General features: G+C 45.5%; 2 protein-coding genes across 8 annotated transcripts in view; one reads left to right on the forward strand and one right to left on the reverse strand.

Moving 5' to 3' along the window:
- Positions 1 to 7,099, forward strand: part of LOC146567767 (aspartyl/asparaginyl beta-hydroxylase-like) — a 52,545-nt gene extending 45,446 nt beyond the window's left edge. For all 7 annotated transcript variants that reach the window (XM_085287801.1, XM_085287794.1, XM_085287798.1 and 4 more), the window contains 12 exons: positions 356 to 397; positions 494 to 579; positions 1,817 to 1,903; positions 1,978 to 2,128; positions 2,348 to 2,484; positions 2,604 to 2,702; positions 3,648 to 3,737; positions 4,305 to 4,442; positions 4,525 to 4,660; positions 4,847 to 4,938; positions 5,605 to 5,738; positions 6,329 to 7,099. In XM_085287801.1, coding sequence (XP_085143927.1) covers positions 356 to 397; positions 494 to 579; positions 1,817 to 1,903; positions 1,978 to 2,128; positions 2,348 to 2,484; positions 2,604 to 2,702; positions 3,648 to 3,737; positions 4,305 to 4,442; positions 4,525 to 4,660; positions 4,847 to 4,938; positions 5,605 to 5,738; positions 6,329 to 6,479 — 1,343 coding nt within the window. In that variant the 3' untranslated portion in view covers positions 6,480 to 7,099. The remainder of the gene's footprint in view (positions 1 to 355; positions 398 to 493; positions 580 to 1,816; positions 1,904 to 1,977; positions 2,129 to 2,347; positions 2,485 to 2,603; positions 2,703 to 3,647; positions 3,738 to 4,304; positions 4,443 to 4,524; positions 4,661 to 4,846; positions 4,939 to 5,604; positions 5,739 to 6,328) is intronic.
- Positions 7,100 to 7,420: 321 nt separating this feature from the next.
- On the reverse strand, positions 7,421 to 22,912 carry LOC146567771 (clavesin-1-like). The gene is made up of 8 exons (XM_085287802.1): positions 22,626 to 22,912; positions 20,275 to 20,950; positions 13,663 to 13,833; positions 13,100 to 13,218; positions 12,149 to 12,323; positions 11,951 to 12,061; positions 11,646 to 11,869; positions 7,421 to 9,681 (listed from the first exon to the last, which is right to left on the reverse strand). Exons 2-8 carry the CDS (start codon positions 20,374 to 20,376, stop codon positions 9,603 to 9,605), a joined length of 981 nt encoding a protein of 326 aa, XP_085143928.1. The 5' UTR covers positions 20,377 to 20,950; positions 22,626 to 22,912; the 3' UTR covers positions 7,421 to 9,602.
- Positions 22,913 to 25,558: the final 2,646 nt, after the last annotated feature.

Below are 25,558 nucleotides of genomic sequence, written 5' to 3' on the forward strand. Positions count from 1 at the left end.
AGATTTACTGATTTATTCTGAGTTGAATGGTTCTGTCCAGAGGAGAGCGCCCCCTCCAGCTGAGCCAGCAGAGACATGATCTCTGCAGCGCCTCCTCCCAGTTAGACGTGCTTTAACCTGCTGCTGCTTTCCTTCCCCTCGTGCATGGATTATGCTTCATCAGGAAATCTGGGTTGTAGTTTACAACATGACTCCTTCCACCTACCTTTGAGACATTCAGTTAAACTGCATCATAATTTTAAGTTTGAAATCTCATCCTGCACCACACACCCGGACACAAAAACCAGACAAAGCGGCTGAAAAACAAAACCGTCTCCATCTTTGACGATAACGCTGTAATTCTGTGTCCGTCCAGGAACCTCAGAGAAACAGGCCGAGGACAAGCTGACAGAAAAAGGTGCAAACTGACTGTAACGTGCAGATTTTCAGCTTCGTGCTTTTTATTTCTCTGCAGTTTTATCATCAAATCTTTTCCTCTCTGTTGTTTCTCCAGCAAAGAAGAAGAAACCAAAATTACTGAACAAGTTGGATAAAACCATCAAAGCAGAGATCGATGCTGCAGAGAAGCTTCGCAGGAAGGTACAAAATCTAAATACATAAATTACAGCTGCAAACAGCTGCACAGACGGCTGAGCCCGCCTGACGCTGCGCTCAGCTGTCTGCAGGTTTCCTTCACGATCATCTTCAATCAGACATAAAACACAAAGCTCATGTTCAGCCCTCAGCAAGCTCTCATCTTCCTGACAGTTTGAGTCCAAACGAAACAGTCTGGTGAACCGCAGCATGTCTGGGAGACTCGAGCTGCAATCTTCTGCTCCTGAACTCGGACACAACCAAAGTCACTATCCTGAAAACCTGCTTAGTGTTGCTTTGAACCGTTCAGCCTCAGTTTGGTCTGTCGGTCACGTTTTCTTGCTGCAGTCGGGTATTGTGGTGCAACTAGGAGCTGTATGAAAATACCAAACTAGTTTAAAATCAGTCTCCTCGTTACATCAAACTCCACTCGGTTATCAGGGCTGTTAGTTCTGCTGCGACAGGCTCACAGTGCAGAGGTCACTTCCTGTCAGGGTTCTTCCTCCCCACGTTTGCCAGATGCTGCTCATTGAATGCCTGCAGCCTTTACACACATCTGACACTACCAGTCAGGAGTTTGGACACGCCTCCTCATTAAATGTTTTTTCTTTGTTTGTTATTTCCATTGTAGATTCTCACTGAAGGCATCAAAACTCTGAGTGAACATGTGGAGTTATGTAGTAAACAAAAACTTTGAAATTACTCTAAACATGTTTTGATTCTTATAAACAGCCACCCTTTGCTTTCATTACTGCTCTTCACACATTCATCAGGCCGTCACTCCTCGTGTTGCTTGGCCCAAACAACGTCTGCTTGTTGCTTTTCCTCACTCCTGGTTTCTCAGCAGCTGATTCCCACAGCCTCCTCTGAACATGCAGAGACGTGTCTGCTACTGGAGCTCTGTGTGGCATCCATCTGGGCTCTGATCTGAGCTGCTGTGAACTTGTGATTTCTGAGGCTGGTGACTCGTATGAATGTATCCTCAGCAGCAGAGGGACTCTGGGTCTTTCGTTCCTGGGCGTCCTCGTGTCAGACAGTTTCATCGTAGTCTTGATGGTAGCAAGAAGTAAAATGATGCAAAACAAAGGCAACAGTTTAACGAGCCGCAGATCAAACAGTAAAAGAAGGCGGTAACTTTCTTATTCGTCTCAGGAATAAACATTCGCGTGTCTGGATCGGCGCCAACGCCAGCATTCAACCTGCTGAGGCTGTGATGTAATCAGTGTGTCTGTCCCTCTGTCAGGGGAAGCCGGACGAGGCGCTGAAAGCGTTTGAGAGGCTGGTGCAGCAGTACCCGCAGAGCCCCCGCGCTCGCTACGGGAAAGCCCAGGTATGCGACGGTCCCGCATCACGGCGAGCTGATACTGCGTCGGGCGCACGACATTAACACGGTTCTGTGTGCAGGCAGAGGACGACATGGCCGAGAAGCTGCGCAGCAACGACATGCTTCAGAGGGCCATCAACACCTACAGGGAGGCCTCCGAGCTCCCTGACGTGACCTCTGACCTCCTGAGAGCCACGCTGAAGAGACGAGCTGAGAGGCAGCAGTTCCTGGGTAACGCGCACAGTAATGCAACACAAATGTAGTAAAAGCAATACATATATGAGCGCAGTTACTAAATAATCTAAAGGCTCTGTGGCCAGTATGGGGCTTGAACACAGAGACCGTGGAGAGGCCGTGTACCCTTCCTGTTTCCATTTGACCTTAGGTAATAACCAGAGCTAACCCACCACACTACCTTTCCAGTATTCTGACTTCCTCTTATATTCTCAGGTCGGATGCGAGGATCTCTGGCGACCTTGGAAAGGCTGGTTCAGCTCTTTCCTGAAGACATCGGCCTGAAGAACGACCTGGGCGTCGCTCACCTGTTGCTAGGTGACAACAATGGGGCCAAGAAGATCTACGAAGAGGTGCGCGAATGGCAACAGCTTTAGCACACACACGAGTTATTTCAGTTTTTTGTTTTGGCGGTTCTCGCCTTGTAAAGGTCTCTGATTGGCTCTCTGTTCTCTATGCTCCGTCCACTAAGGTTCTGGGAGTCGCGCCTGACAACGGCTTCGCTAAAGTTCACTACGGATTCATCCTGAAGTCAGAAAATAAGATTGCAGAGAGCATACCGTACCTTAAAGTAAGCACACACATTTTCATGTTTGTGTGCACATGTGGGACCTTCAGCGTGTGTTTCACCAACGTGATGGGGACTGTGTTACACATGGTCAAAGAAACCACATTTACTTTATGAAATACTAGATTTCAAGAAACAAATGGGCAAGAGAAAAGTGTTTCCTGCTCTGGATGTAAACTTTAAAATACACACAGTCTGCCTTTCCTTGTTTCCTGTCATATAAGATAAGATAAGATAAGATAAGATAAGATAAGATAAGATAGAACTTTATTAATCCCTCGGGTGGGTTCCTCTGGGAAATTCGACTTCCAAAAAAAGCACAGCAACGACCGAAGTTACAGTTACAGAATTGTTATATATATATATATACACACACACACACACATATATATAAATACAGAGACAATATAAATAAAATATACAAAGGGGATAAATAGAATAAATAGGAATAAAAAATAAAAATACAAGTGAATTGCACATTTCAAGTATTGAGTCTATTGCACTGTTGACTATTTACAAAAAGTATTGCACAAGGTATTGTACAGTGAGGTGAAGAGGCACTACAGCTTAGTTGTTCCCCCCTCCTTTGTCCTCCTGTTTCCCCTCCCTCTCCCCTCCAGAGAGGAGTTAAACAGTTTGATGGCGTGTGGGACAAAGGAGTTTTTAAGTCTGTTAGTTCTTGTCTTTGGGAGAAGCAACCTGTCACTGAACAGACTCTTCTGATTGTTTATGGCCGTGTGCAGAGGATGCCCAGCATTGTCCATAATGTCCATCAGTTTCTTTAATGTCCTTTTCTCTGCCACTCTATATCTATATCTCCTGTTTCAAAGTTGGATGTCCACACTAAACACAGCCAAACTTTAAAGGAAAGGATATCTAAGCCTCAACCACGGAGAAATGTGAATCGTGCAGAATTTGAACGTCACGTTTCCCCTTCTCTCTCTCCAGGAGGGCTTGGAGTCAGGTGAGCCGGGAACCGACGACGGGCGCTTTTATTTCCACCTCGGAGACGCTCTGCAGAGGGTCGGGGACAACAGCGTGAGTAGCGCCTGCCTTTGAGATATTTCACTCGCATTTACAGGCCAGTTACACCTCAGCACGTCACATCAAACCTCACAGGGATGCCACTGCAGCCGTGTTAACGACACGAGTGTGCGATCGCATCTTCACACCCAACTTTGTGAACACAGCAACCCGAGGCCTTCGTGTTATTAGTATCACACTCTGTTGGCCCATAGTGATGTTACTGCTCTCGTTGTTCAGGGTGCAGCACACAGTGAAAACATGGTGTCTGTTTCTGGGCCAACACAGTTGTCGGTGACGTAGCTGAGCTAACGTGGCCCAGATGAAGACTCGGTCTGGGTTTGAGTCTGCAGCCAGGGTTCTCCACATGTTCCTGTATTTAATCAGCGTCTGAACAATGAGATGCATGTTTTAAAAAAGCTTTTCTTTAAATCGAGACCCAGTGAAGGAGCTAACAAGCTATGTGAGGCTTAAAGTTACACATCATGGCCAGTATGAGGCTTGAACCGTGACCTTGGCGTTATTAGCACCACGCTCTAACCGTTTATTGTGGTGTTGTCCTGAACGCGTCTGTGTCTGCAGGCGTACGACTGGTACGAGCTGGGTCACAAACGGGGCCACTTTGCGTCGCTGTGGCAGCGATCGCTCTACAACGTGAACGGCCTGAAGGCGCAGCCCTGGTGGACGGCCAAAGAGACCGGATACACGGACCTGGTGAAGGTGCGCTGCCGGGCTGCCAGAACATTCACGTGTGCGATTTCGAGGTTTTAAACGTCGGCCATTTTCTGTGTGCCGCGTTCAGGTGTTGGAGAGGAACTGGAAGACCATCAGGGAGGAGGCTCTGGCTGTGTTGGACCAAAGCACCAGACACTTTGTACCCGAGGAGGAAAACCTGAGGGAGAAAGGAGACTGGGGCCAGTACACGCTCTGGCAACAAGGTGCACGGGAGATATTTTATAGTCCATCAGGTGTTGTCCTGCCTCTTATTACAGGTGTTACTGTCCCCTTTTTCTGTCTGTGGGAGGTATCAGGGCGTTTGTGTTTTTTACAGTTTTTAGATGTGACTAACAGCTGTGTTACTGTGTTTATCAACAATGTCTTTTCTCCTTTGTGTTCACGTTCAGGGAGAAAAGTTGGAAACGCCTGTCAGGGTGTCCCGAAAACCTGCGCACTGCTGGAGAGGTTCCCTGAAGCGACGGGCTGCAAGCGAGGACAGGTACAGGCTGTAAACACGGTTATTTCTGCGGTGAAGTTTGGGATTTTAACAGGCAGACTCACTGTGGGAGCCCCAAGTGGTCATTAGTAGAAGTGCAGTTTGTGTTCCTCTCGTAGGTTTAATAAACACGGCACATAAGCGGTCCGCAGGTGCGCATTCGCTGTCAGAATAGGTGAGCTGGCTTCAAAGAAGTGATGAACGCACAGGGATGTGGTGCAGAATGTGCCGTGAGAATCCCACAGCAGCGGACAAAAACACTGTTTTATATGCACGCAAACACGCGCTGCTACTTCTTATCTGGTGCGTCTTTTATTTTGACAGCGAATGCACACCTGCAGACTAATAAAGGTCAGGCAGGGCTTAGGATGACATTTACAAACAGCAGGGGGCGATAGAGAGCAGCAGACGCCAGGGAAAAACCAATGAGATGAATTTTGACGCTGTTGGCTCGCCGTAGAATAAAAAGCTTTTGGTGTGAAGACGAAGGAAGGGGCGTGTCCTCTGCAGCGTGTGCTCTGAGGATGAGGAGAGTGTCTTCACTCTAAGCTGTGAAGGTTAATCCTGAAGGAACAGCTGTGCAGATGTGCCATGAATGTGATTTCTCGCAGCGTTTCACGGTCTGAGGCCACTCGCCGTGTTTGATCCGCTCTTCCTGTCTCCGTGCAGATTAAGTTCTCGGTGATGCAGCCCGGCACTCATGTGTGGCCGCACACCGGGCCGACCAACTGCCGGCTGAGGATGCACCTCGGCCTCGTCATCCCCAAACGTGGCTGCAAGATCCGCTGCACCAACGAGACGCGGTGCGCCGCCCGCCTCCATCGCTCCCGTCCTCCTCCTCCATCATCAACCTCTTCTCCGGCTCTCTTCATTTCCTTTTTTCCTTCATCATGTCTTCCTACTCTCCTCGTTTTGCCTCCTTTTCTTCTTTCCTCTCCTTGATTTGTCACCTAATTCCTTCTTTGTCCTCTCTAACCTTGTCTCTTTTCCATGTTTCCTATCCTTGCTGTTTCTCTTGTTCTCCCCTCAATTCAGCCTTTTATGTTTCCTTTTCTTGTCTCGTCATCTTTACTTTCCTCTCTTTGTTTCCTTCTCTTTTCCTTTCCTTACCTTTTGTGTTTGGTTCTTCTCTGCATGTCTCTTCTCCTTGTGGAGTCCTCCCTTGCTTCCTTCCTTCTGCCCTGTGTCTCCCCACTTGTCTCTTTCTTTATTTCCTCTTTGTTTCCTTTTCTTGTAACCTTCTCCCCTTCCTGTGCTTCTTGTCATTTCCTTATGTCCTCATTTCATCTCCTAGTTTCACCTCTTTCTCTTATTTCCTCATCACCTTGCCTCATTTCCTTCTGTTTTGCTGAGGAAACTCTTGTAAACCCTTCTTTTGCGTCCTTGTCCGCAGGGAGTGGGAGGAAGGTAAAGTCCTCATCTTCGACGACTCCTTTGAGCACGAGGTTTGGCAGGAAGCCGACAGTTACCGCCTCATCTTCATCGTGGACGTGTGGCACCCGGAGCTAACGCAGCACCAGCGCCAGACTCTGAGCCCGATTTAGACCGGCCAGAACCGGCAGGCGGTGGCGGGAGGGCGAATCGCAGGAGAGGATGGAGGCGGGGTTTCTTCTTCTTCTGTGGTTCAAACAGCTGCAAACACTGACAGTCTGTGTGAGCCGGGCTGAGGTGTCTGTTTGCTCGCGTGTGGATAAACTACTAAAGACGGTCGAAGGACCAAACATCAGCCTGAAGGATGGACGCATCGTTGTTCGGGGTCATACTACTGACTGCCATCAAACTGAACTCATACGGTACTCGATTAAACCGGAACGGACCGGATCGCCGCGGCATTACAGATCGTTCTGCTCTGAAGAAAGACACGAAACTAAAAGAGTGTGTGTGTGTGTGTGTGTGTGTGTGTGTGTGTGTGTGTGTGTGTGTGTGTGTGTGCTCAACGTAAAACACTAAAACGTCCGTCGAGTGGATTCAAAGCAGCTCAGTAACAGCGTGAAACAAGAAGCCTTAACTTTAGCTCGACCACGATGCATTTTATTTTCCATCCAGGCGGGTTTTTAATTTCACTCTTTCATCACTTTTGCACAATAACACGGTCACGCGTCACAGAAGAGGATTTATATTTGTATTAAAAATAAAAACAATAAAAACATGAACAAGTCTCTGATTCTGTTTGTTCGTCTGACTTTCTTCCATTCTTTTGTTCTTCAGCTGATCTTACGGCGGCGGCGAAAGTGTTTGAAGGTGTGCTGGCTCTGGTTCCTCGTGCTGTGCTCCAGCTCGTCCGTCACGGGATTATTTTAACCCTGAAAAGACTGAAACCTGGAGGCTGTGAAGCCTGTGCTCTCCAGCCCCGTTAGCCAGGCGTACAAACGGCACATACCTTATTATGACTAAAGAAGGAAAAAAGTCGGGTTTACAGCCAAAAATAATTCAGTCGACCCTTCAAAATAAAAGACACACTGTCAAAATAAAGCACACTGAGCAGTTTTGGTGTAAATGTTTACTTCTTTACATTCATTGAAAGGAAATACATTACGTTGGAGTCGAGTGGAGATCGGGTGTAGCCCTGATGACGAATCGTACACACTGCAAAAAAATCTGACAAAGTCACCGTTGTGTTTTTTACAAATACTCGACGGTATGTCCAGAGAAAAATCATCGACCTGCATGTTAAACTGAAACCTGAATCTTCTCTGCTGCAGGAAGTGAATCGACTTCAAAAATCTCAGGATAACATTTTAGCCCGGTGTGTCACTTTTTTGCAGTGCAATAATACTAATAACAATAATATTAATAATAATATACAATCTTCAAATACATTAGATTAAAAAACAACAAACAATGTTTTCCTTCACTGCAGGAGAGGTTAAAGGTGAGAGTTTGGCATCCTGTGGTTTCTCCACAGCAAAATCATTCCATGCATGTGATCCAGAGCTTTTATTTTGAAATGCCTGTGCAAAGTGGAAATAGGTGAAACTATTCTACCAAAGTGAAGTCTCCTTCACGCCAGCCTCGCTGGCTGAGCCGCGGGAACGTTCCCGCCTGCACTTACTTTCTTTCCTACGGAGATTTTCCCAAAGCTGCAGAAAGATTTGGCTCAAATTAAACAGTTTTCATTCATATTTAGGTAAAGATCATAAAAACTAAAAGTTTATTTTCACATTCAGAGGTTTGAAGGTTGGGTTTCACCAAAAAGGATTTCCTTTAAACACAGACTCGCCTTTAAATTTATTCAAAATGTTTCTTTAAAGCAGCTTTTACTGCAGCCCCACTGGGGGGCAGCAGAGCATGCTCTGCATTTCAGACATCTGAACTGGTATCTGTCTCCACGCCATCAATTTAGTACTGGGTGTCTTTTTGCCCCGTTTTTGGTCTCCACCACCTCCAGAGGGAAGCATTTATCTGTTTAGCTGCTGAGAAGCCACAGAGGCTTTTTCTTAAAGATTCAGACGTGCAGTGATGTCAACAATAAACCCAAGATGTTCAATTATTATGTAATTAAAACACTATTTTATTCTTGATATTATTAAAGATTTCGAGTTGTTTAATTTACTATCAGCTGTATACTGCAGCAGTAACAAATGGGTGGGTGTAAGCTTAGCAATACATTTAATAGCTACACTACAAAAATATCTTATGTGCTAAATATAATAACCCTATGTAGATTTTTAGCGATAATAAATCTTTAATGTGATCTAAAACATTTAAAAATGTCTCATATTTTCGTTTTTATCTCCACTGTTACTCAGACACGTCGCAGATCTGTTCAGTGATAGAAAAACTGACATGTGAATTATAAAGTACATTTGCTTTTATTTGATGAAATCCCAGAAAAGATCCAGATATAACGCTGCTAATTTAATTAACTTGCACAAATGTGCATTATTGCTCATAAAAAGCTTTTCGAGTTATGACTCGATGAAACACAGACGTGAAGCAGCAGTGACTCACATATCGCTACGACGATGTTTGGCTTTTTGGATAAACGACCAAAACAATCTGAAAATAACTGTCTGCAGAACTTCCTTGAAAATAAGCACGATTTTAAGTTTCCTTCGGTATCGCAGTAACCCAGCAACAGCTACCTGCACATTTATGCACACACTGCGAACAGTAACTGCTAATACTGAATTCAGCTATTGGACTGATTCCATGGCAACCTTGTACTTCCTGTTTTTATCCCTGGAAGCAAAATGGGAACAGTAGTTTTCTTTGTGAGAAAACTAAATAACAGAAGGATTTAATGTTGTGACTGAATGTTGTCTCTGTTTAAATGAACCTTGTTGGTGCAACCCTCTCAAATCTAAATTTGATTGTAACTGTTTCTCCATAGCAACGTCTTTGTGAGGTTTTACATAAAGTTTCAACTCTGTCACATTTGGCCCTTTTTGTTTGTTTCTGACTCTGTTCACAGAAACTTCATCCTGTCCCGTATCTGAAGTCATGAGATAAACGCCGCTGGTGCACAACAGGCGATGACACAAACACACACACGTTTGATTTGTGTGTTTGTATTGCTGCTGCTTGTTGTTGTGAACATCAGGACAGATACTGCTGGCTGGAGAGAGGCTCAGCTGAGAGGCATTAGACGGCTCAGAGACAGGTCAGACTGTGTGTGTGTGTGTGTGTGTGTGTGTGTGTGTGTGTGTGTGTGTGTGCGCGTGTGTTCAGTCCAGGGCCAGTAGCGGTGTGCTGGTCTCTCTGTCCGTCTGTCGCAGAGTTCCTGGTTCCACCGCCGACTGAGACCTGAAACACAAACTCCTCCCATGAGATGACCAGCACACAGACTGTATATGAAAGATGGACATCCCACTGATTCAGCAAGCTAACAGAATACAGACTGTATATATATATATATATATATATATATATATATATATATATATATGTGTGTGTGTGTGTGTGTGTGTGTGTGTGTATATTAGAGATGGACCGATCCGATATTACGTATCGGTATCGGTCCGATACTGACCTAAATTACTGGATCGGATATCGGAGAAAAATAAAAAATGTAATCCGATCCATTAAATATCACGAAAGCACCTCACAAAACTTGCAACACGCCGTAACTCACCTCAGAACGTTAGCACGTCGGAGCAGTATGCATCACGTGATAGAGCGGCTGTGGCATGCGGGACCTGTCGGTGGTCTGGATAGCATGTGGAGCTTCGCTAGCAACCCGGCATTTCATCTCCGACAAAGTTATCCCCGAGAGAAGTAAAGCAAGTGTGTAAGTCCATCTCTGAATGTTTGTAAAGCATTCCTGCGTTAAGCTTAACGAGCGACTGCCTCTCCGGCTGCTACTTCAATCATGAAACTGCTTAATGATCAGCTGATCGTCTGTCTTGTTTGTTTTTGGCCCACTTTGCACCAGAAAGAGGAAACCAGCGGCTGAACAACAGCAGCACGTTTAAGCTTGATCAGCTGTTGTTAGAATGTATTTAATATTACTTTCTACTCCAGGATCTTTTTCTACGTAGCTGACGCTGGTAACTGTGCAGGGGCGGATCTAGCAAAGTTTAGCCAGGGGGGCCGATAGGGCATTAACAGGGAAAAGGGGGCACAAAGACATACTTTTCTTTCTTATTCTCATTTAAAATGTCGAGCTTTTAATAAATAATTATCTGACACCCAAAGTTTTAATTTGATGTAAAATGAATAGAAGTCAATTACTGTATATAGTAACTATTAAGTCTAATATATATACCCTAGTAAGCTATAGTACTTTTTACTTTGGGAAGGTACCATCTGTGCTGTCTGCAATTTTGTTGAAGAAAGATGTTGAATCTATTTAATATTTCTTGAAAAATAATTGATTTCTGTGCATTTTGTTTCACACTGCATCAAATTAAGGTTGATTACGTCGATTAAGCATCATGAGGTGGAGCGTGAGGGGTGGTTCCCTATTTTTTATTTATTTATGTTTGTTGTTGCTGGGAGTTGGAACCCTATTAGTTAGGTTGCTTAATATTTATGCTAAGTACTCTTTAAAATACCAGAATAGGGAGGATGGTGTAGGTTTAAGTTTATTAGATTGATCAGTATTGCTGAACTATGAAACATTTTTTTTGCATACAGGTATAACAGAATAGCTTTAGTGTAGTTGTTGTTTTAAACTTGAGTATGAACTTATACAAAATGCAGCAAGATATTTAAAAAACAGTTGTGTTGATTAAAAAACACTGTATTGGATTCAGCGGAGCACCCAGTTATTAGTGTTGGGGGCAGTTAGCTTCACAGCGCTGTGTATTTACACTCTGTGGATGGAGCAGCTCGTTAAGATGGCAGCAGGTTTAAGCCTTGGGTGAGCTGCAGAAGCTTTTTAGATTTAAAATGAGGCCGTGTCATCCGTAACTTCTCAGGATCGACCCGGTGACCCATCGATGGCGAGGGTTTGGGGGCGGGGCGCGCACCTTTCTACAGGTTTATCTGTTTAAAAACACCGAGCTAAGAAACATTTCACGAGAATATCAGAATAAATGTATCAGACCTACTTTGAACTGTAACAGTTTCTAGTTTCTGTGAGTTTTACTTCATGTTGTGACGCGTCACATCTTAGATTGTGTTTCTTTGTGTTGTGTAGTGAGTCAGCCTTGTTTAGTATTGTGGTCAGATTTGTGTTTTCCTGTTGTGAGTTCAGGTTTTGTAAATGTTTCAAGAAAGAAATCAAATATTTAACTTCCTGCATCGGCCCCTTCGCTCATCCTCACCTCTTCATCATGTCCTGGTCTCCTCCTCCTCCACAGTTCTCCCTGACGTGCAGGGCGTCGTAGGTGAGCGTGTACTCGGTCTCGTCATTGTAGTCGGGTCCCAGCAGCGTTCGCGCCCAGATGCCCATATCGTACGGCGGCAGCGTCCCACCAAACTCGGACGGCAAACACTCGGGATGGATGAGCTGGTGGAGCGAGTTCAGGTTGTTGCCGTGGAGGAAGATCTGAGGACAGTGAGCGAGAAGGTTAACCTCGTAACGTCTGACATTAGTGCCAGAATAACAGGCGCAGGAACTCCAGCTCACCCTCTTCCTGGTCTTGTCTTTGAGGAACGGCTTGATGATGGTGTACATGGCGTGAATGTACCAGGGCTGATTCACAAAATGGATTCCTCCGAAGCGAGCCGGGAAACTGTCCTGAGGAAAGGAGAGCAGAGCAGGTCGTTTCACATCGTCTTCAATGTGAACCTCGCAGACAGAGAAGAGGATGGGGGGCGGGGCTACCTGGAGGCCTTCTATGGCCAGTTTGAGGATGTTGGGCGTGAGCTTGGACGCCTGTTTGAAGGAGAAGTTGCTCCAGTCGATGATGAGGATGAAGCCATTGATCTGGAGCTCCGGGTTTTCTATCAGGACCTCCAGAGAGAGCAGGATGGCCCGCAGGATGTCAGTGAAGGAGTTCCTGTCAGAGGGAGGCGTGGGTGTTAATCAGCAGCTGATCGATGGCTGCGGAGAGCGTGACGGCCCTTTAACCACAGCTCCGAGCTCTATTTTAGTCGGAGCAGTGACTCATGATTCGCCTCTTTGTGTTTTGGATCAATGCGGTGACGGCTGAGCGCGTGTGGGTGCGCACGTACATCACGGCGAGTCTGGGCCTCGCTTTGAAGCAAAGATTTACAGTCTGAAGTCACTGCTTTTATTTTGAAAACCAAAACGGTCTACCTGCAGAGAGAGGCTGCAGACGTGAGCTTTTTTCATCGCGTTTGCACCTTCGAAACAAAACTTTGACATCAGCTTCTGTCAGGTTTGACGGTCAGTGTGAAGCTGTGTTTCATTTCGATTCAGTTTCAGCGCCGGCGTGCTGAGCACGGTCGGATCTTTACCTCATACTGCAGAGCACTTCACGCTGCACCGAAGGTAAAGCCCAACATTCAACAATCAGGTGATTTATACAAATCGATGTAATGAATATTTAATGCAGTGCTGGAACGGCGCTGTCCGTCACTTTGTACCTGACGGCTACTCGCTACCAAGTCACATGTCAACAGCATGCTGCTCTCTCATTGGTGGTTGCTTCAATTGCTCTCTTGGAAGCTGGCAAAAGCTTCTCTACAGGTCGCTGGTGTTTTTCCAAATGTGTTTGAAAAGAATATATTTATCAATGTGTGTGTGTGTGTGTGTGTGTGTGTGTGTGTGTGTGTGTGTGTGTGTGTGTGTGTGTGTGTGTGTGTGTTTCACCTGCTCTGGTCCCAGTTGGAAGCAAACAGGATGAGGATTTTCCGGCCGTGCTGATCCGGAGTCTCCAGCACGCCCGGGAATCCGTCCGTCAGCGCTCGCTTAATGCCCGGGTCATCCACCTGACAACAAACGCGCACACGTGTTAGAGCAGCCAAGCGTCGGTGTTTCACTTCAGCAACATTCCCATCGTACACATCACAGACCAAAGCAGCCCCCACATGCTGGGAATCGGCTCCCTTATTCTTTTTTACAGTTAGGAGTTAGAAGCAGCTGCTGCAGACTTCCTGGTGTCACAAACTGTTTCAACTGCAGGAATAAGACCAAGAACGCCTCTCTCAGCTCATCAGCGTGTGAATATTTCTCTGTGGACATGAGGAGTGACCGTCAGAGATGTGGGAAGGATGCAACACGGAATATTTCCCTGAACAGCACCAACGCATCCAAACCAAAGGACACCGATTCCTCTGCAGGGGTTACAGTTTCCCCCGGTCAGGGACAACACAGCAGACACGACTCCTGAAAAAGACAGTTGATGGCTTGTTGTTGAAAACACAGAATCGGACCTTGAAGCTCTGGAACATGTCGAGGTTCTGCTGTCTGAACTGGAAGTACTGGGCCAGCAGCCTGAAGGTTTCCATCTGGTCGAACTTTCTGGCTCGGAGGAAGCGAAGGATGAAGTCGTCGTCCGTCCGCAGGAAACCGATGTCTGGCCTCGTCACGATCATGTCCCGAACCTTTAGACAGGAAGTCAGACAAACATCACAAAAGACGGGTTTAATAAAACAGACTCGTTACGCATCCATAAAAGGCAGCAGAGACACTGATCACATGACTTAAAGGACGTTTGTTTATGTCAGTGAATTATATTCATTCATCGTCGTCATGCTTCATTCATCCTTTGACTTGTTTTTGGTCACAAAGTGTCAAACTTCAGTCATAAATTTGACGTTTTTTAAGTCCTCATAAAACGTCTTGAGCTTAGAAACATTTGAATTTCCTCTAATCTGATTCATCAGGTAAAATCAGAACAAAATTAGATGTTGAACTGTTTGAATCGTGGTGGGATAAAGTGAATCTCATCACGCGTTCAAGTACACCGTGTGCTACAGCTTATGCAGTTTAAGGTAATAAACGTTTATCTAAAGTTTTCTTCAGTTATAGACCGATGGACAGATGTCACACCTCCTCCTGCAACCTAAGCCGTGTGTTTTTCTTCTGTCCAAGTTTGAACACATTGTGATTTCTTTTCCGTACTTTCAGGGTTTTTGGAATTCAGATCCAAGAAGACCCTCTGACTGCCATATTTGGAGTTCCACAGACCCTCTTAATATGACTCCCCAGCAAACTGAGATCTTGGCTTGGCTGTATTTGACTTCTTTGGAAATCGCCTCCATCTGCATCAAAATGCCTTAATGGTGTCCAGACATCCTCGAGGGCGGAGACGATCTCACTCACAGTGACGGGTAGTTCTGCAAAATGCATCCACAAGTGGACACTGTTTGTGGAATATCTCAGATCTTTTCTCTAGTAGTTAGAACGATGCAGTTTACCCACCTGCGACTAGATTGAAAAGAATTTGAAATTTACTCTTTTTTTAAGGCACAGGATTTAAGCCCCCCCCCTTCTTTTATTTTTATTTATTTATTTATTTATTATTTATTTATTATCATAAAAGGTAGGCACTCATCAACAAATACACGTAGATTACTTAATTTGATAGACTATTCATACAGTAAAAACCTAGAAACTACAATATTCTCTTTAGACGCAGAAAAAGCGTTTGACAGAGTTAACTGGAAATTTCTATTTGCAACTTTACACAAATTTGGTTTTGGATCCTCTTTCATAAACTGGTTAAAAATATTATATAATTCCCCAACAGCTTGTGTTAGAACAAATGACCAGACATCCTCCAGCTTCTGTCTCTTGAGGGGCACCAGGCAGGGATGCCCACTCTCCCCTTCACTGTTTGTAATTTTTATTGAACCACTAGCAGCAGCAATTAGACAGAATTCAGTAATTAAGGGCATAAAATGCAAGAACGTGGAACATAAAATCAGCCTTTATGCGGATGATGTGTTACTCTTTCTCCAAAATTCACAAACCAATATCTCTGGGGTGATTGAATTGATAAACTCTTTTGCAAGAATATCAGATTACTCAATTAACTGGCCAAAATCTACAGTCCTACCGATTAATTGCTCCCTCCATAATTCCTCTTCTACACCACTGCAATCGGGAAATATAAAATATTTAGGTATTAATGTTTCTCCCAAGCTTGCAGATCTAACTAAATTAAACCATATCCCACTTTTAAAGAAGGTAGAAGATGATCTGGCTAGATGGAAATGTCTACCCATATCACTCATGGGAAGGGTTGCCGCTATAAAAATGATGGTCTTACCAAAAATAAATTATTTATTCTCAATGATCCCAACTAAACCGCCACAAGATTGGTTCAGATCTCTAGATTCATGTATGTCCAAATTCCTTTGGAAAAACAAACCCCCACGTATAAGCTTAAAAACACTACAAAAGACCAAGGATAAAGGAGGACTAGAACTGCCTAACTTTCAGCACTACTTCTTAGCCAACAGGCTTCAGTTTATCTCAGGATGGCTAAAACATACCCTCTTAGATGAACCTTGGCTAGATGTAGAACAAGCACTCTGCAATAATCTAGAGATCTCAGACCTACCATTTATCAGCTCAAACATCCAACGACATGAATGCTTTAAAAGCATCAACATCAGCTCTTCTCTGACAGCATGGTGGGAGTTTCTAAAATTGACGGCGTCTTCATTAATCCCATGCAAACGTACACCTATCTGGAACAACCCTGACATATTACAAAACAATAATATGATAAACTTTTCAGATTGGAGTGGTAAAGGAATCAAATATTTAGAACATATACTAGAAGGAACAGAATTTATTTCATTTGACAGACTAGTTACAAAATATGGGATCAACAAGAAAAGATTTTTAGAATATCAACAAATTAAATCCATAGTAAAAAAGAAATTTAAACCGGGTCAAGTTGAATTACAAACACCACCAAGTGTGGTTCAATTTCTTACTCTTAAACCCCCCAAATTACTATCCAAAATATACAGAATGCTTTCTAAAACAGATGAATCAATATCACTTCCTATTGCAAAATGGGAAGCGGATTTATCAGTTAACTTAGACCTAAACTTCTGGTCTCAGATTTGCTTAAAAACCTTTCATCTAATTAGAAATCCCAGTCTTCAATTAATTCAATACAAAATATTACATAGAGTGCACTATACAGGTCATCGGATGTTCAAGATGGGCTTTACGTCTACCAACAACTGCTCACACTGCCAAACCAATTCACCGGACAATTATATCCACGCTCTTTGGTTCTGTCCACCAGTTCAGAGGTTTTGGCGCAAGATATGTGAAGACTTATCAAAGTGTCTGAAATGTAACATTCCAACCTCCCCCTTAGTGTGTTTGTTGGGCAGCTTAGATAATGTCACTTCAGAAAAGAATATAGCCCATATGATCTTCACTGCCCTATGCATAGCCAAGAAAACTGTCCTCATGAACTGGAAAAATAAAAATAATCTTAATTCTAACCAATATAGAAATTATCTATTAGATTACATTAGTCTTGATACAGCCTCTGCCACCACATCAGATCAATTGCTCTGGACTCCTTTTATCAGCTCCATCACCTAGTGGGGGTGGGGGGTCATAGTTTGGTCCCGCCTTCACTGTTGTGATTGGTGTGGGGGTAGGGACAGGCTTAGGGCGTCGGGGGGTTCCCCGGAGGCATCTTCCTTGGGGGGCTCAACCCGGGGTAGCGGTCATGTCCGGTTAGGGGCTCTGTTGGCTCTCCGGTGACTGTTTCCTCGCGGCTGCGTGCAGCGGGGCTTGGGGAGGGTCTGTGCTGACGGACGTGGGTTACTGACCAGCCTGGCTGCCCCTGGGTGGGTCCGGGATGGGCGTGAGGTTCTGGGGGCGCTCCGTCTCTGGGCTGGGGCCCGGGCCGGGCCTCGGGGGCTTGGGTCCTGGTTGGTGTGTTGCCGGGGTTGTGGGCGGGTGGGTGCATGGGGGCCCACCCCTGGAGCAGGGTGCCGCCGGTGCATCGAGCCACCTGGGGGGCTCTTCAACTGGTGGGGGAGATTGTCACACCTTGCAGGAGCTTTCCTCTCCTCAGGAACTCTCTGCAGGAGGGGGAGATACAGGAGAGGTGGAGCAAGATCTCAGCCTGGGTGTTTATTGTCTTATGTAGTCTGGAAGATGAGTGGATGGTGGGGTGGGTGCAGTTTTCTCTGTGGTGGGGTTGGGTGGACTGTCCCGGGCTCTGTGGGGCCGGGAGGCGCTGCTGCACTGGGCCCCGGTCTGGATGGGCCTGGGCCCCCTTTCCCTGGCGGGTCGCGGAGTATGGGGGTGCCTACTGGGGTCAGCGGGGGAGCTGGCCCCAGGGAGGGGTCACTTGCCCCTCCCTTCCTTCCCTCCCCATCTCCAGCTGCCTCCCTCTTCCCGCTCCACCACAACCACCCACACATGCAGGGCCTTGGAGTAGGGGTATGTCACCAGGGTGCAGAGGAGGCTACCCCCCCCCCCCCCCCCCCCCGTCCCCTTCTGGCTGCCTCTGCCTCAATTTTATCCCACAACTTAGACATTCACATTACTCACACTCTCATTACACATACATATAGGATCTTGGGGGTGGGCACGCTACACGGAATCCAAAGTACCATCAGGGTGTACACCCCACCCCTGGCATCGGTGCCCACCTCTCAATTTTAAATACACGTAGACATTGAGGGCTAACAGGAGGGACCATGCGCTTACCTGCTGCTCTCTGGCAGGTAGCTCCATGCCCTCCTGGGTTTTAAATGCACCTTAGAACACACATGCATCAACATTACAATGAGCGGGTGGAGGGAGGTTTGGAGTCTTCTCTCACCCCCGTTCTCTGCGACCTGCTGGAGCGGGGGGGCTAGGAGGAGGAGTTGGCCGTCCGACTGCGGTCTGGAGTGTGGGGCCTCCCTGCTGCTGCGGAGTCGGGGCGGTCTGCCTCCCCCCACCGCAGGGAAAAGGGTAACATCACCTGGGTCTGGGTGCAGTTCCCCCCTCCAGGGGCGGGGGCACCTAGACCCGGTTCGTAGAGTACGCTTGGGGAGTGTGATCGTGTGTACAACGTCTCTTTATGTCTGTCTCCACGTTGGTTGAGTGTGGAGTAAGTGCATATGAGAGCATGAGGGTGGGAATGGATGTTTGTATCTGTGTGTGCCTGTATGTCTGTGTCTATATGTCAGGTTGGGTGTCAGGCGCCACCTCTCTGGGGACATCTCAGGCCCTCCAAGGTTTGGAGGCCTATCTCCCCCTACCACCACTTCCCCTGCCAGTGGCGGACCCCCTCAGACATCGGTGCGTTGGTGGTTCTTTGTGTCCGGGGATGGGCGTCCAGGTACACACCGGCTCACTCCTTGGCGGCCGCTTATCGGGGCCTGGAGCCTGGGGCTCGCTCGGGCCACTTCGGAGGTGGGGTGCCCCCGGCCTCTCGGCCTGGGGCTCGGTCACTCAGGCACGGCTGGCTGCCGGCGGAGCTCACGGGCGCGTCACTGCAACTCCCCCTGGCTTCTGCTCCGCGGCTGCTGAGTGAGCCCTCATCTGGGACTCTCCTCAGCTCTTTCCGGGACAGTGGCGCAGCTGCCCCTCTGTTGGTCTTCCTTGGTCTCTTGTGTTCTGGGGGCCTCTGGATGTCTGGAGTTTTGATCTCCTCCATACCTGCTTCATGCCCTGGAGGACGGGGCTGTGGCCCCCCCACACCCTCTAGCAGATCATTACATGGAGAAACCTTTTAAAAAAACAAAAAACAAGCGCGTCCATGCTCACAGGTGTACACACGGGTGATCACACCCACAAACTACACCCTTTTTGGCTCCTACCTCAAAGCACACTGTGTTCTGTTGATCTTATGTGCTGCACAATAATGTTTAATATTTAGTATTTACTGTCATATTCCCATATATCATTGTGATGTTGTTTATTCTATTACTCTTGTTCTCTTCTGCTTGTTTTTCTTTTTTCTTTCTCAGCAGGTGATCCAGGTGATTGATATATGCATTTTTTTTCTCTGCCCGTTCTGTTGGTTTTTGTCTTTTGCCCTTCTCCCCCGTCCCTCTTCTCAGCTGTTTCTCTTTCCCTCTTTCTTTCTCCCCTTCTTTCCCCCAGTCAAGTCTGTCCCGTATTCAGTAAGTGAAAATAAAATAAACAATAAAAGGTGAATCAAATGGACCATTACGGCAAGGCTGGGATGGTCAGTTTGGTAAAGTAAATCCGTTGGGCATCTTTCTTTGCCTTTAGACAATAATTCTGATGCAAAAGAGCCAAACGGGACAGGCCAAAAAAAAGAAAACATTTTTTTTTTTTTTTTATTGTTTAATTTTAATTTTTGTTTTTTGTAATTACATTTTTTTAATTTTAATTTATTTAATTTATTTTTAAAATATTTTTTCTTCATTTTTTTCTTCTCAATTTTCTGTTCGTGTGTTGTTATGATGTTTTTTGTATTTGAATTTGTCTTTTGTTTAACAAGAAAAGGTAAAAATGATTGGGAAAGAAATGTTTGAGAAAGTAAGATGCATACAATGTACACAAGTTTGTAGAATCTCTTGATAAAAAATAATAATTTATCTGTGAAGGAAAACTGAAAGAAAATGAAGTGCAATGTCTGTTTCCATCCATCAGCTAGTTTTACGTGAGTAATAGCAGCTGATGTGTGAAGAGGTGACGGTGCAGATTCTCCCGTCACAGGTTTAGCCTGACGAGAAACATCTGTACTGTCTACTGTCAGCAGTGACCCCACACCACCGAAGAAGAAGCTATCAGCAGAGTTTAGTTTTGCCTCCCAACCACCGAGTGTTGTTGACACGTCATAAAGTGCAACCAAAGCAATCAGGAGGTTTTGCGTGCAGCGAGAACAGAGAAACCTCGTGCATCTACTTGGAGCTGGTTGGGGAAAACTCTTCCCTAGCAACCAGTGGCTGCTGGGGGTCACCAGCTGGTCTCTACGCCCGTGTGACTGATGGAGGAGTGTGGTGGAAGTGATTTGCAGATACAGCATCACCTGAGCTTCGTCTGACTCTGCAGACCTGCCTGATCTGACTCAGCTGTGTGGTGCAGCCGTGTACCTGCTGGATGTCCTGGTGCAGGGTGTCCGGGTTCTCGTTCAGCTCCAGTCGAGCTTTCTCCGTCGTCTCCGAGCTCAGGCCGGCGTGTAGGTGAGACATCATGGGGTCTCCCTCTGGATCTACTCCCGATGCCCAAAACGGTTTGCCTCCCTCTGACACGGTGTCCGAGCACTTCCTCCAGTCCAGTTTTAAAGAGTAACACCTGCAGGACGGTTAGTTGCCCTTTGTATCAGTAACACAATCGTATTTGCTGTGCGTTTGTGACGCGTGATGTCAGATTTCAGCTAAAGGACGAGGAACTCTTTGATCCTTTCCTGTGAGACAATCATGTGTATGTTGCACAATCTGCTGCTGCAGCTTATAGAGGGACAATCATCACCGCTGTCTTCTTTTACATCGTCGGCTCTCGGGAAGCTGAACGTCCTCAAAGTCCAGAAAGTCCTCTAACCTTTGGGCAGAAAAAGAAAACACCAGCTTTTGGATTTTGCTGCTGTTCCCGTCCTAATTCTCCTTCCTGTCGACATCCCGCCTCCTCCTGCTCTCCATCGTGGCTCTTTCAGGTTTCATCCGGTCATGTCGCTGAATCTCTGCTCTGTCATGGCGAAGCCACTTGCGACGAAAGGTCCTGCTGTTCTGCACTCGGTAAAGATGAACGGGTCAGTCGGGCCTCCTCAGCCTGGGAGAGGGGACAGATGGAGAGGACATGAAATCATCAACGAGTGAAGTCACTGAAGATCAGAGTTCTGCACACAACGAGGGCTTGTTCCTCCACCACCTCCTACACACAGGCGGTGGAGGCTTCAGTGTGTCTAAACTAGAGCTCAGACATAGTGAAAATGGTACCAAACACATGGATGCACAGAGATAAAAAGTCAGGCCAAAGCTGAAAGCTGCATTTCTTCTGGTGGCCAGCAGAGGGCGACTCCTGGATGCAGAGAGACTTGCGGTGCTACAGAAGTCAACGAGGAAACACCCTTCACTGCCTGCTCTGTGAGATCATGGCTCAAGTTTCAGGTCTTACCGGATAAATGTGGGTTTACTGTGGGCTGCAGTGGGCTTACCCACAGATAAGTGTTTGACCAGCCCACACACCCCCACAGTTCACCCATCCCCACCCACTGTGGGCCTGCACGGGCATGTTTGCTGGTCAGAGCTACAGATATGTGAAAGTGGACATGCACAGCTGCTCCTGCTGTTCTATAATCAGTAAAAATATCAGCTACGTTTCTTATTGCAGAAATAAAAATACGGCCCAGGGGCCGTAACCGGGCCACCAAAGGGTCCAACCCGGTCCCCTGTAAGGAGGGAATCCATGCAGGATGTGGAAGAGCTTAAGCTAACTCGACAGGCAAAGACGCCGCCATGATGCGCCGCCATGATGCGCCGTCGCTGCCGAAGGAAAGCTCCTTTTTTAAATTACACATCAAACATGAACTTCCTGTTTGTTCACTGCAGACGAGCCTTTAAAAAACTGAAACAATCAAGAGTTTTATATCAGAGAAATTCAGCATTTTATTGGAAAGATGTAATTTTTCAGCTTTCATTCAGTATTTTATGGGCTCGTTTGTCTCTACTGCAGCATTTATTATTATTATCTGATAATTCTTTGTCTCGATGATTTTTTAATATTTTTACAAAATATGTTTCTGATTTTAATTTTTTTTTATTTTCTTGATTCTTTTGGTGTATTTAGCTTCTATTTTGAATTTCATGCTTTAATATTATTATTATTATTACCTCGGACTCAGTTCCTTTAAGTGCAGTTTTTATTTATTTATTACAAGTTTTTATTTTATTTATTTTATTTTTTTAATTCTTATTTTTATTGTAGCGTCTTTATCTCGACATATTTTTTAGATTTTTATTTCATGCAGTTTCTTTGTCTCCAAATGTCTCCACATTTTTGTAAAAATTATTTTTATTATTATTTTTATTACAGTTTGGTTTTCTGTATTTTTTTTTTATCGTCTTAATTTTCTTCTTTTCTCACTGTTTCCTATTTTGCGCCCTGTTCTTTTCGGTGCTCCTCTGTCTTTATTTCTAATTTCACGGAGGGGGTTGCTGCCTGCAGACGACCCTGTGCTCTGGCCCGTAGACCCTCCACCCCCCTCTCCACCCAGCTGTCTCCATCTGCCGCGGCATTAATCGCGTCAGGCGCGCAGTCTGTGGTCCTAGCGTGAAGGCAGGAGCTGCCAGAGGCTACTGGAACATCTGGCACATCTGCAGCAGTTTCCTGATGTTTGAGGCTCGTGCTCAGGCTCAAAGTGACCCTCCGCGTGCTCGGGCTGCAGGTGGAAACCTGAAACATCCCAGAGGACGCGCTCACCCGCATTTTAAAGGGAATTACTCACAGAGCTTCCGGCAGAGCTGCTGCTGGTTCAATCCCGGCCGTCCTGACTGGCCCGACGGCCCTCCGGCGGTGGTGCTGATGCTGAGGACGGAGGAGGAGGAGGAGGCCATCGGACAAAAGAGATCTCCGTTAGAGCCCAACCGGAAACAAACCGACATGAAATCAAACGGCTCTGAGAGGATGAAGCGCGTGCTCGTGCATCATGAGGAGGAAGAGGAGTAGGAGGAGGTGCGTTTCCACTTTGTGCTCCGACAGAAGACGTCAGGATGCTCCCACACTGTCACTCCTCAGTCATGAACAGCACCGCTTCCGGTCAGCACTTTCAAAATAAAACTCACTGACCCTGAAGTGAAGCGTTTCAAACCTGCGCTGATGACCTTCATCTGTGAACCCTCTAATCTGGCCCCGCCCCCTAACTCTCAACGTCAGAATATTAGGTTAGGCCAAACTGGCCATTGTGTGCATCATGTGGGCTGACTGACTCCTCAGTGTCACATTTGACATGTGAGTCTTTGGTGTTCGGCTCATTGCTGCAGCCTCTGGTGGACATCACAGGAACTGCAGTTTGTGCTATTTTCCGGTTCCAGAGGAATTAGCTGAAGAGGACCCGTGCTTTGGGCAGTCAGCTTAGCTTAGCATGTTGTTGCTGATGACACCAGCTAAACGGCTTGAACCTTCTTTTTTTCTCTGATTGTGGAGGTGCTTCATTTAGCCGTTGGTTTTGTTTGGCCAATTAGCTCAGCTGGTTAGCGCATCGTGGGTTTAAGCCCCACACTGGCATCAGAGCTTCAAATTCTTCAAAGGTGGAATTACTCACATGAGGGCTTCAGTGCTGCTCTAAACAACTATATTACAGGCATCTGATATATCAAAATGAGTATTATTTGCAGGCAACACAAATAGTTTTTGTTCTGGGGGGATCTAAAGCAGCTGCTGGATACAGTTACTTCAGAAATGTACAAAATTTTAAAAAATGGTTTAACAGGAACAAAATATCTCTAAATCTAAGTAAAACTAAAATAGTCTTATTTGGGAATTCCCTTAGAAATGCACAAGTGCAGATTCATGTAGATGGTGTGGAAATTGAAAGAGTACTTGAACATAAGTTTCTTGGTGTGATTATAGATGATAAATTAAACTGGAAGTCTCATATAAATCAAATACATAACAAAATTTCAAGAAGTGTCTCAATCTTGAGTAAAACACATTCTGGACCACAAACACTCCACATTATTGTTCCCTGATTGCACCGTGTTTGCATTACTGTGCAGAGGTTTACTTGTTCGCTATCATCAGTCTTTATATTACAAAGAAGGGCCGTAAGGATAATCCATCAAACTGCTGACAGAGATCATACAAATCCACTATTCTTAAAATCAACAATTCTAACATTCACAGATCTGGTTCATTTTCTCACTGCACACATTATGTATAAAGCAATAAACGACCTGCTTCCTGACAATATTCTAAAACTGTTTTCTAAAAGGGAACGGGGACACAATTTGAGGGGGAATTAAATTTAACATCCTCGTATCCGTACAACTTTAAAAAGTTTCTGCATCTCTGTGTGTGGAGTGAAGCTGTGCAACAGACTAAGTAAAGATATGAAGCAAAGTCCGAGCACGGCGCAGTTTAAACAGCGGTTTAAGGATGTGGTTTTTGCAGCGTACAGGGAGGAGGCGGAGATCTTGTCCAATATTTTCATGTGTGTGCGGGTGCACGGGTATGTTGGTGTGGGTGTATATATCTGTAGGTTGTGTATCCTTTGAGGTTACTGGGGTTACTGAAAATGTGTATATGTGTGTATGTGTATATACGTATGTATGGATAGATAGAAAGACAGATACACATATAATTAATACATTTAAAAAAAATACACGTAACATATAATGTGATTGTAAGGAGGTATTTCTGCAGTCTGTTGATTACTAGACAGTGGACAGGGGGTGGGATTAAATAAGCTCGTGCTTCTTCCTGCTGCTTTTTGAACATGAAAGTTATTCGTAGTTGTTTTTGCTCGTTTTCCTTTTGTTTTGCTTTGTTTGTTTGTGTCTTCTTAATTCTATGTTGTTGTACTTTTTCAACGTGTTCAAAATAAAGATTCAATCAATCAATTATCTTTATTGTAGCGCTGTGACTGTTAGAGAGTGTATTTGTACACCAGATGTTGAACTTTTATCTGTGTCACTGCGCCCTTTTTATCTCCCTCGTGAGTTTCCACAACTTTTTATAACCGTAGTTTACATTCACCCGAAGGCTCACCCCGCCTCCACTTGCAGCATCATTTCAGACGTAGTGCAGAAGCTGCAGGCGCTTTCTCCTGATGCACCAAACTTTATAATGGGGGACTTTAACCATGTCTCCCTTAAATCAACTTTGGGCAATCTGTATCAATATGTATCCTGTCCTACCAGACGGGATAAAATGTTGGACCTTTGTTACGGATCGGTGAAGAATGCTTATAAATCCCTCCCGCTTCCTCCTCTGGGATCTTCTGACCATAACTGTGTGCATCTTCTGCCCATCTACAAAACTGTCTTAAAACGAGAGAAGACAAAGACTAAGGATGTTGACATATGGTCAGAAGAATCTGTGCTTACCTTGCAGGAATGTTTTAAGTGTACAGATTGGGAAGTTTTTATTCAGTCTTGTGGAGATGATCTCGATGCTTTGGTGGATGTTACTAGCTCTTATGCAGTATTTTGTAAAGACATGATTATACCCCGTAAGCGCGTTAAAGTCTACGCTAACAATAAGCCATGGGTCACTAAAAGTGTCAAATCCTGTTTAAGGAAAAAGAGACAGGCCTTTAAAGAGCGGCTGTTACCGATTTTCAGACAGCTACCAAGGAAATGAAAATCGAGATTTTGAAAGCAAAACAGACAAAAACCTTCTTGAAAGCAAATTTGCTGCAAAAAATTTTGGGGTCTGCCT

The sequence above is a fragment of the Mchenga conophoros genome, linkage group LG9 (genome assembly GCF_057382185.1).
Source record: "Mchenga conophoros isolate Kocher_MC1m ecotype Shallow Benthic linkage group LG9, M_conophoros_male_GT1.1, whole genome shotgun sequence".
Classification (NCBI taxonomy): Eukaryota; Metazoa; Chordata; class Actinopteri; order Cichliformes; family Cichlidae; genus Mchenga; species Mchenga conophoros.

Excerpts from the sequence above, each read along its gene's own strand:
- LOC146567771 (XM_085287802.1), bottom strand. The coding sequence starts at position 20,376 with ATGATGTCTCACCTACACGCCGGCCTGAGCTCGGAGACGACGGAGAAA. Across the intron at positions 13,834-20,274 it reads TGCACCAGGACATCCAGCAG|GTTCGGGACATGATCGTGAC; the intron begins GTACACGGCTGC and ends TCCTGTCTAAAG. Across the intron at positions 11,870-11,950 it reads AAGACAAGACCAGGAAGAGG|ATCTTCCTCCACGGCAACAA; the intron begins GTGAGCTGGAGT and ends CACTGTCCTCAG.